This window comes from Pholcus phalangioides, unplaced genomic scaffold (genome assembly GCF_987345545.1).
Source record: "Pholcus phalangioides strain wild (caught in Gottingen) unplaced genomic scaffold, Ppha-v1.0 ptg000032l_1, whole genome shotgun sequence".
In the NCBI taxonomy this organism is placed as follows: domain Eukaryota; kingdom Metazoa; phylum Arthropoda; class Arachnida; order Araneae; family Pholcidae; genus Pholcus; species Pholcus phalangioides.
In genome coordinates, this window is record NW_028301622.1 from 9589974 (window position 1) to 9601354 (window position 11381).

Here is an 11381-nt window from a genome sequence, read left to right on the forward strand (position 1 = left end):
AAGGAAAAAATAATTTCAGAATTAAAATAAGTAATTAATTTTTTTTTCAGAATTAGATTTGAAAACAATTTCAGAAATGTTTAAGGAAATAATATAAGAATTATTTTTTGAAATAATTTCACAATTTACCAAAGAAAATAATTTTGAATCAATAAAGAAAATTAATTTCAGAATTAATAAAAGAAATAATTCCAGATTCAATAAAAGAAATGATTTCAGAATTAATAAAAGAAATGATTAATTATTTCTTTTATTTATTTTGAATTTTTTTTCAAAAACTGGTGAAAGAAATTATTTCAGAATAAATTCTGATTTTGTATAAACAATATGTATATCCAGAGTAAGTACGAAAGATATTCCTCAGAGTAAGTATAAATTCTTATGAAAATCTATATATATAAAATTGATTTTCTGTGTGTGTGTGTATGTTCTCTATACAAATCTACAATTTTAGATCGATCGTCGCCAAATTTTGCATATATACCAAATGGGACCCGACTTGAACGATAGGCTACTTTAAAATTTCGTCAGACCAGGGCAAATGCCCCAAATGGGCAAAAAACTGTCCGGCAACAATGGTTTTTGGGCCTCAACAATCACTTTCCGAACGTTTACTTTGGTTACCGTGGTTCCCTAGCAATGCGTTTCAGACGTATATATGCCTTTACAACGGTTTGTGACTTCTTTAATCCTGTTAGTATATGTATAATAGTTTATGCCTTTACAATGGTTTGCCACATTTTCAATATACTCTCAGTAATGAGGCTTTTTGAATAGACGTCATAATCATCATCAGCATCGCTTTCAGTCAGGAAAAGGGTGATCCTCATAGAAATCAGTGCTAAAATTGTCGATTTTACTGTAGAAATGCGGAAATTAGTGGGATTTTCCGCCCCATCAATAATTTTAAAAATTGTATTGAATTCTCGATTTTTGAAATATTCAGTTCGCTTAGAGATATACGAAGCCCAGGAGATTAAATACGAAGTAATAAGCCAAACCTATACTTTTGAGTTGGATATTCGAGCAATATCATTGATTATTTCATTTATATCTTCTCAAGTATGAAAATGAATGTCTCCATATTGTCTCTTTTGATATTTATTTGCATAAATTCATGTGGGTTAGGATATTTTAAAATTAGTTATGAGCCCGTGAAAAGTGCATCGAAAAAATTCCACAGCGTTAACAAAGGATTTATGGAAGCTGGAACAGACAGATGGATAGCTTGAAATTCAGGGGGGGGGGATGGAAATACTTAGCGCCCCTTAAAAAAAGAAAAATATATATTCATTTCTACGTTTCTGTGTAAATCTAGATTTGTTTATTTCATGAATCGCGCAGGTCGCCATATTGGTTAAGTTGGACACGGTTTGTATGTCCCTCAAGGAAAAGAGAGGGAGATATCACGTGATCCAAAAAAGCCTCATTGAAGAAAACCCGGGCAGCGCCGGGTATTATAGCTAGTCCTTCAATAATTTCGGGCCCCTGTTCATCAATGGTTCATCATGTGACAATATGACTTGGTGGCCGCGGGATTCATGTGAAATTTTTAATTTGGCTTATATAATATCTGAAAGACAATATCAATAGACTACACATTATCATCTATTTCTGAAATGGGACATAAGGCGGCTGCGCACTACTTTGACGTCCCACGCCAGAGTGTAGTGTGTAGCCGCCTTTATGCCCTCACCGGTACAATGCAAAGATCAGTACTTTAACCGTTGGACTTCTGTCCATTTGCTTATGAAAACAAAGCAATGCATTTCAATCCTCTCAATTAAATATCTTACAATCCAAGAGCAGGAAATTCTAAAACTACCTCTAAACTAATCTATGTGGTAAAACAATAAACATTCACAGTTATAACACAAACGGGAAACAGATCAAGTATTGATAATATTCTGTCTAGACAGACTCCAATTCAGAATAATATCCGTAAAAAAAAACGAATTTAGATGGAAAAAACAGAATAAAAAAAATTAAGACAGTTTCCAGTTCGTAAAGAAAACAGATGATTAGCTCCGGAAACGAAACTAATCAGCTAAAGATGGCGAAAAACACAGACGAGACAGTGAAAAACAAGAATAATCCGATGAAAAAGTAGAAAAAGAATCTCAATGTGTATATACGGTATATACATAAAAACGACCTTCAATTTTTATGGTCGGTAAAGTTTTCTTGAGATAATTGGATTGACTCTTTCTCTTAGGATATCCGATTTGCGTAACGCTACAGACACCAGACACCCAGACTCTTAACCGAATTTCCGATTCATTTCTTTAGATATCAATCATAAATTATGTTTGGAGTCTCATATGCAGGGTGTTTCCAAACCAGTACAATAAAATCGGATTATCTGGCCTAATATTTTGGAAGGGTCAGCCGGATAGGCCGGAGTTCTATAAATGCTCACATCCTACACACACCCTTCCCCTTACCATGAAAACCACCATCTTATTACCAAAAAACGCTCCTATTCATATTTTGTAACTTCTTGGTACAGGTCAGTGCTTTAGACATGAATGTAATGTACTTAATACATAAATGTACACATGATGTAAATGCTTGTTACGTCCTGTACTATGCATTTAAAAAATTTATTACAGAAAAAGAAAGTCCAAGAATATACATATTGTTACGAAAATTATGTAAAATAGTTCTTATTTAACATTTGGAATGTGGCGTTTTTCGCCTGTAAATAGCCATTGCCTGATGTGAAAATGAAAATTAACGAATTTTTCTCCCAATCCGTCTGGTCACACAATGGCCGAAGAACGAAACCAGTCACAACATGTGTGATCTGGAAGCAAATATTTGCCAAGGAACATTAGTCAAGGCTGGTGTGTCCGGTTTATGCCGCTGGTGCTTTATTGCAGCAGAGAGTGGATGTAAACACTGAAAACAATTATTTGCGAATGACTCTTGGAACAGACTGGACATGTGTGTGTGTGTGAGTTCGGACCTAGTATTACTCAAAAAGTGTAAAGTAGAATTACACTGAAAACTGAACAATAAACATAATTTTTTCTCCAAACACTTCTTTGAGTTCGATCTATATGATACTGACACCCTCCCCCTTTTTGAAACCCTTCCCGCACTTCCCGTAGCCAAGCTAGTCAAGTCATTTTCCCATAATTTTACGGTGCTTGACGAGATTTACGGGGAGTACATCGACATATGCATAACATCCAGGAATTTCGGGACACGCTCTAATTAGAGACGGTAATATAGCGAATGAAACTTCTTTACACATTCATTTATTAGGTGATTATCTAACATACATTGAAACACTGTTACAGTAGCTGACGTCCAATCAGCTAGTTCAAAAATTTTTTGTGAACGATCTACAGGTCATCAGAGTAAGCTGTCGGTCGTTTAAGGGACACTTTTCCATAATGAGTGACCTTTCTAGAAATAGTGTAGTCTTCAGCAAGGCGTTCGTTTATACTTGGGCCAGCTGACGGGTAATCGATGGCTGAGCTTACGCGTTTGCTCTAAATCACATAACAAATAACTGTCAGCTTTGCGCTTTATAAAGCTTGCAAGAAAAAATGTGTTGCATTCGATATAATCATTTTCATTTTAAGTGGACCCATGACCGTTCAAATGAAAATTTGTTATTACTGTATACCTCTTGCTGAAAATGCTTTAATGACATTCCAGCATCAATATAACAACAATTTCAGGTCTCTCAGTTTAACAAAAATATGTGTTTCAACAAGATAGGTGCCTTATTTAGACACCAAGAGATGCCTACAGAGAAAAATAAAAATAAAATGATGCTTTTGGCGCCTCTTGGTGTCTAAATAAGGAGACAAGCTTATTGAAACACTAAAAAATATGTCCGAGGATGATATCACTCTCGCTATCCATACGAAGGTTTTTAACAGCTGGCTGATGCGAAGACATATTTAGGAAAGAGAGAAAATTCAACTGCCCTTGTGGGATATCGAACCTACGTTCTTTCACTTTCCGGGTGAAACTGAAGGACGGTGTGAAAGGACGGTGATCCCTGCAAAGCCACTTGAATTTTCTCTCTCCTAAATATATCTTCGCATCAGCCAGCTGTTAAAAACCTCCGCAAAAAAATGTGTGTGTCAACAAGCCTGGCGCCTTATTTAGCCACCAAGAGGGGCCAAACTGGAACAGTAACTTTATGGTAATTTTTTTGTCTTTTACGGTCTTCTTTGGTGATTTTTTCCCCCTAAGAGATCTGAAATCGACATTATATTATCACTGAAATGTCATTAAAGTATATTTAGCAATAAATATAGAGTAATAAGAAATTTTTATTTGAACGCCATGTGTCCCCTTGAAGATGGCAACTGGCTTGTAAGTTCAGAAGTCTCATCACACATTGTTGTTGTTTTTCGCAAATTTACACTAAGCATAATTACACGAACGTGGTTTACAGTTCGAAGTTGATTCCAAACCAACTTGAACCAACTCATTAAGTCCTAGAGGAAATTGTAATCAACTGACCCGAATATCGAGAGGTGGCTGAAAAAGCATCATTTCTTTATATAAATCAGAAACACTTCATTGTATATATGACCAAAGTATATCTTCAACACTTTATCAACTGCATCATGAAAAAATGAAATAATTACCATGTAAATCTTCTGGTACGTCATTTTAGTGCTAATTAAGCCTAAAAAAACTTTCTTTTTTTTTCAAATCAAAAATTTAGTACACAGTGAAAATTACTTAACCTGGTACTTCAAAGCACCACGAATACTATACGCTTACAGTAGAAATAAAAATACACATCATCATCATCATGCCGCACTCCCCAGCTTTCATCATCGTGCGTCTCTCAACCTTGTTATAGTAATGGACTAGCAGCAGGGCTCCTATCCAACCGCGGCGCCAACAGTGGAGGTCTGCTGAAGCTGTCTTCTGTGGTTCCCAACTTCGTTCTGTGACTTCCAATGCTGCAGATTGTGCAAGTTTGCTAGAAAAATTCTAATTCCACATAAAAAATGAAGCAAACCTGCAGCACTGGCGGAGCCACAACAAAAACACAGCAAATGGGCTGCAGAAATCGATGAAGTTCGTGGAAAATAAATATAGCTTAGCTTCATAAAATAAAAATCTAGGAGAACAAGGCCACGATCATTCGTATAATGCTGCATAACGATGTATAATACACTCATGTCCATAAATTAAGGATAATTCAGAATCACACGGAAATCGAAATCTAAAGTAAAAATTTCACCTGTAGAATTATCACACACATCTGCAAGAATGATATGCAAATTTCAGGAAGCCACCAGATGATGCCGATAGTACGTCACAATGACGAGAGTGTAAGAGGGGGGGTATATAAGGAATGGTGGCAAAGAAGTGAAATTGTTAACAAGAGTTCTGTAAGCCGCTCAGTGCCATAAGCGAATAGTTATGACACAGAGGACGCATGTGGATGATTTTTTACGTGGTAGAATTATCGGCCGCCTGGAATGTGGGCGTACTCAGATGGAAGTATCCGAGGAACTTGGAATTGCCCAAAGTGTCATCTCTAGGCTTTGGCAACGATTCCAAGATAACGGAAATGTCAGTAGACGTTACAGTACAGGTCGCCCCCGAGTTGCAACGCCGAATGAAGACCGGTATTTGGCAGTAACTGCCAAAAGAAGCAGACGGAGCACAGCATCCGACCTGTCTCGTCAGCTATCTGCAGCCACGGGTACCACAGTTTCAAGGCAAACCGTGTACAGACGTTTTGGAGATATTGGTCTATATGCTCGCAGGCCTGTCAGATGTGTTCCGCTCACGGCAAGTCACTGTCGGCAGCGATTAGCCTGGAGTGGAGAACATGCAATGTGGACATCGTCACAGTGGGCTTGTGTGATGTTTTCCGACGAGTCCAGGTTTAGCTTGCAGTCTGATTCACGTCGGACTTTCATGGTACCCGTTACCACCAAGACAACATCATTGAACGACACCGTTACGATGGTGCAGCATTGCTCGTTTGGGGTGGAATTATATTGGGTTCCAAAACAGATCTGCATGTTCAAACCGGAACCATGAAAGCCCAAATTTATCGGGACATCATTCTGGAACAACATACAAATACAAATACAACGCCACAACAGGCAAAATGCCCAACGAGGTGGCTGATAAAAAGATGCCCATAAAAATATGGTTGTGATATGTTTAAAAAATACAGCAACCCAATTAAAAATGCAATTAACACAAATTAACAAACAATATATACACATGATAAAATATTATACAATGCCCATAAAGAATACTTATGGTTGTCTTATTCTAAGAATGGTTAGCTTCTCGATTTACCCCAACATGTTTATCGTATTTCTTTTTAAACGTGTCAATTGTGTTACAATTTACTACCTCCGGGGGTAAGCTATTCCATTTATTAACAACCCTATTGGAGAAAAAACATGTTTGTTTAGGATTGCCATGGGCGCAGAATTTGTGTTTATGGATGACAACACCCGTCCTCACCGAGCAAACATCGTAAACGAATGCTTTGAATCTGAGGATATAACCGTATGGAATGGCCAGCATTCCCACCTGACTTGAATCTGATAGAGCATGTGTGGGACATGCTTGGCCGGCGAGTTGCAGCCCGTCAACCACCTCCTACATGTGTACCGGAACTTCGGAGAGCATTGCTTGCTGAGTGGAGTGATCTTCCCCAAGATCAGATCGATAATTTGATAGTCAGCATGCCTAGGCGTTGTACGGACTGTATTGCATCGTATGGGAGACATACAACATATTAACCATCATACCAACCATGTAATAGTAAGTTTTTATAAAGGAGATATTTCTTTTACAATTGCTCCAGGGAGCAAAAATCGTAGTTTTTATGAATGGTATCATACATACACCATCGTTTTTGTTCTTTATCTTTTGTTTAATAAATGGGCTTTATGAATAAGTAACGTTTGTTTTGTTTCTGAACCTTTTTTTGCCGGAGCTGGCATTATCCTTAATTTATGGACATGAGTGTAGTTGTATATAGTGGGTTTTTGTGGTTATCCCGTGTCCAATTTTTGATATATAAATGTATATCGATTGTTTGTATAACGTTCTATGTACTGAAGTATTATGTTTTTTTTTTTTTTTTTTTTTTTAAAACAGCACACATAAATACATGGACACAGATATACAAAATAATAAAGACAACAGAACAAAAAACAAAACATACACTATGCAGCTCTTAGGGACTCATTTGGTCCGTCCTAAAGCTTAATAAATATTATATATAATAAACGGCACGCTCGATTTATATTTATTTCATTTCATTCATTTTTTGTATATATTATTATTATTATTATTGTATATATTATATTTTTTATATGGTGATGTGTAATTGTTGTACAAGGCTTTGCTTCTGCTATCTTTTATACTATTTTTTTCATCTTATATATATACTAGCTGATACCCGGCGACGTTGCCCGCCCCGTAAAAAATTTATATATATGTATAGCTTATTAATTATTTCTTTTAATCAAAAAATTTCTGCATCAAGTAAGAAAAAATTACTTTTATTTTTAAATATTTTAATTAAAGACTTCAAGCAATCGCTTGTGGATACACAATATTTTTTGTTTGTCCATCTGGTGTGAAGATGTACAAATTTTTGGGATTACCAACACGCGAACAGGCGACGTAAAGCTGTCCGTGTGAAAAACAGGGCTCAAGTAGGTTGATACCTGCCACTGCTAACGACTGGCCTTGCGCTTTGTTGATTGTCATGGCAAAAGCTAAACGAACCGGGAACTGCAATCGCTTGAAAGTGAATGGAATTTCTTCAGTGACAATTGGGATACGTGGAATGAAGACGTCTTCTCCTTTGGCACAACCAGTTAAAATTGTTGCTTCGATGATGTAATTGTGCAATTTCTTCACGCAGAGTCTGGTACCATTGCAGAGTCTCGGTGTCTCCAAATTTCTTAAAAGCATTACAGGTGCTCCGACTTTGAGGGTCAAGTTGTGTGGTGGCACACCCGGAATATCCAAAGAGTTCAGAAATTCTGCAGGATACAGAACTGTCTGCGTTGTGTCTGTGACAGTGTCAACCGATTTATAAGATTTGGAGTCTCCTGGAATAATTTTTAGGATTTTTTCGTTGATTTTGTTCACAATGTCATTTTTCGGTGCCAGAATTGCTCTCTCACAAAGCCACTCATGGTTTCGGTGATTTTGTTCAATATTTGGGAAAACTTTGTCTGCAAGTTCTTGAACTGAATTTAACAACTGGCAAAATCCATTTGGGAACGTAATCAGTCCGGTGCTTGGGTCTACGGGAATTCTTCCATTGCCAAGTTTGATCAACTGATGTGAAAATGATTGCAGTGCTGAGTCATTTTGCAGTTGAACTCGCATGTTGGTGGATAATGATAATTTTTTAACTTCGTGCCAGAGTGTTGATGATTTGAGGCAAGCATTAAATTCATCAGCTGGCGTTGAACGCGGAACTACAGGCAGAGTCTGACGAAAATCTCCAGCCAACAAAACAACCACTTTTCCCATGACCCGCTGATTTCCTCGCAGATCTTTAAGTGACATGTTGACAGATTGCAGGGCCCGTTTGTGAGACATTGTACACTCATCCCAAACTATGAGGCTGCACTCTTGCAACACTTTTGCTGGGCCTGTTCCCTTGGAAATGTTGCAAACTGGAGATTCGTTATGGTTCAAGTCCAGCGGTAATTTGAAGGCGGTATGTGCCGTCCGACCTCCATTTAGTAGTGTTGCGGCTATGCCAGAAGAGGCCACTGCTACTGCAATTTTCTTTTGTTGTCTCATCTTTGCCAAAAGTAAATTGATAAGGAACGTTTTGCCAGTGCCACCGGGAGCATCGAGGAAATAGATGCCGCCATTTCCATCGTTAATCGTTTGCTGAATTTGATTGTAGGCTTGTCTTTGGTCGAAAGTTAAAAGTGGTTCTTTCGCTGCAATATATGACTGTAATTCATTAACATTGTAATTTCTCTCCCGCATAATTTCATGAGTGAGATTGTTGGTGTTAGTTCGTTGCGGTGAAAGAAGCAAAGAGCACTGTCTGAGGTCTTTTCCAGCCATTGACAAACAAAGGTCTTCTAAATGGATGAGAGCTTGATTGTACATGTCTGGTGAAAATTCAATTTCTAAATTTGGATTTTCCCGTCTGATTCTCATAAGAATGTCTTCACTGAAATCATCTTTGTATTTTTCCCACAATTGAAGTGGATTTGACACAGATTGGGTAGATAAAAGAATGCCAAAAAGATGTCTTAGACGAATGGCAGATTGAGTGATTTTAGCTTCAGTCATTGCCAAATCCCAGTGGTCATCGTTTTCCAGCAATCCTCGTTTTTGGCATGCTTCTTGCATGGTTGCACAAACTTGACCATTAAATGTTTTCAAATCATCGAATGTTGTTGGTCCTTTGATGATGTGAAGCAACATACGCAGAAAGAAGCATTCGCCACTTGACGGATGAACAATATAAATGCGGCCAAGTGTTTCTGATGATTTAACCCCAGGATGTCCTGCAACATCAGTTCCTTGTTTGCGTCGCTGCCATTTTTTGCTTGATGTATTCCATGTGTAGAACCGGGGAAGATCACAGTAGAAAAGTGTTCTGGCAAATACGTCGGTCTTACATAATTCAAAGAATTCGGTCAGTGTTGTCTTTGGTGGCTGTTGCAAGTTGTTTGCTTGGAGGTTTTCTGGATTGTAATACACCCTCTGGCCATTTTCAAGGTGAACACTCAGATGTTGAACCGATGGGTAGCGTTCGTGAATTTGGAAGCTGAGGATTCGCCAAATTGCTTCGTTGCTGCAAATGTATCTTCCCAATTAAAATGTTGAAATCTCATCGTTCGTTTGTTGGCCCAATCCAAAAATTGCTTGGTCACTTCCTTTGTTAACATACTTGCAAATATACTTGATGGCTTTTACAGACTGGCAAGACTCTACATTAATGTGCGCCTGGAACATTTTTGACAATATTGGGGAATATGGAACTACCCACCTATTGTCAACGTTAACGTCTACATGGCGTATTTTCAATGTTGTGGTGAATCCGCCATCTTCGGGCTTTCGTCTCCTGTACAGAGGATAGCCATCTTGGCCAGTCTGTGTTTCTTGTAGCATTGTGCGTGGATATTTCTTGGAGCATTGACCATTCATCATGCAAGGAGCGTTCGTGTTTAGCGCTCCACAGGGTCCGTGAATCATATTTTTGGTGATGATCTGAAACAACAATGGATCTTGATCTGGATTAGGCAATTCGGCAGAGATGACGTTGTCGATATCAGTTGGTCGAATTTTTTCTCGCAGCCAGATGAGGATGTGGGCATGTGGGAGACCTCTTTTTTGCCATTCGATTGAATACATCCAGCATCTCGTTTCTCCGAAAATATGGCACTTCTTCACGACGTTCATCAGTTTTGTTAATTTTCTCTTGAACACTCTGGCAATCAGGTCATGTCGATCTGTAGCTTTCTGAGCAGGCAGAAGAGCCTCTTGTATTTCAGACCAAAGTGGATTGCATGTGAAGGTGATGAACAGGTCAGGGCGACCATAACTCCTGACGTAAGTCATTGCATCCTGGGTGTACTCATGCATGTGTCTTGGACCGCCAGTAAAGGTTGCTGGCAAAATCACCATTCTCCCCAATTCATTTGGATTCGCGTCATTGGCCATAGCATCTCTAAGATGAATGTAGTCATCTACTCTCAGTTTCTCTTGGTTTGTTCGGATGTAGAGTAGCCGTTCACTTTCGATTTTGGCGTACATATCTACTACAAACTGATGGAGGAGCTGCCGGGATTTTAATAAATGATTTTCATCTCCTACCCTTCTCATCAATCTGAATGCATAAAAGTCCATGGCAGATACCTTCTTTCCCGGTAGCGTGTCGCCTGTAGTTGGATTGATCTGAGTAATTCCAAAGTTATAACCATCATTGCCTTGCCAAAAGATGATCGGGTATTGGAGAGCATCGTACGATCTATGAGTCTCCGTTACTCTCTGTAGCCTGTTATTTCTTTTCTGTAGAACAATATCGCGGCTTTCAAATTCATTCCCCACAATAACAATCGCCACCTCATCAATTGTTGGTGCATTGAATGTCCGTGGATGGGCGCCTACTGGAGTCATCTGCTCTGATAATTATTTGGTAATCATCTCTTGGCATACGCTCCAGAGCAGTCTTGAACAAATTCACGTAGGAATTGTGTTCGTGGAGGACTTGTTGTAGCGCCCGGACGATATGCTGTTTGGTGGTTGGAATATTGGAGCATCGTTGTCGAGCTTCTGCATGTTGGTCTCCCATGAAGAAAATCTGCAAAAATTTCGGCTCTTCATTCGTTCCTGGGAGCAGTGACCCTGAAAGATGGTAAATTTGTCCCTGT

General features: G+C 38.5%; 1 protein-coding gene across 1 annotated transcript; it reads right to left on the reverse strand.

Annotated features, from left to right (window-relative positions):
• Positions 1-1792: 1792 nt before the first annotated feature.
• LOC149066940 (uncharacterized) lies at positions 1793-10764 on the reverse strand. Its single transcript, XM_089253114.1, has 3 exons — positions 9899-10764; positions 8461-9802; positions 1793-1837 (listed from the first exon to the last, which is right to left on the reverse strand). Exons 1-3 carry the CDS (start codon positions 10762-10764, stop codon positions 1793-1795), a joined length of 2253 nt encoding a protein of 750 aa, XP_089109240.1.
• Positions 10765-11381: the final 617 nt, after the last annotated feature.

Bases quoted from the DNA above. Each gene is read 5' to 3' on its own strand.
- LOC149066940 (XM_089253114.1), bottom strand. From the start codon at position 10,764: ATGTACGCCAAAATCGAAAGTGAACGGCTACTCTACATCCGAACAAAC. The intron at 9,803-9,898 runs GTATGTTAACAA...ATACATTTGCAG, and splicing joins GCCATCAAGTATATTTGCAA to CAACGAAGCAATTTGGCGAA. The intron at 1,838-8,460 runs GTAGTTCCGCGT...TTTACCACATAG, and splicing joins ATTTTCGTCAGACTCTGCCT to ATTAGTTTAGAGGTAGTTTT.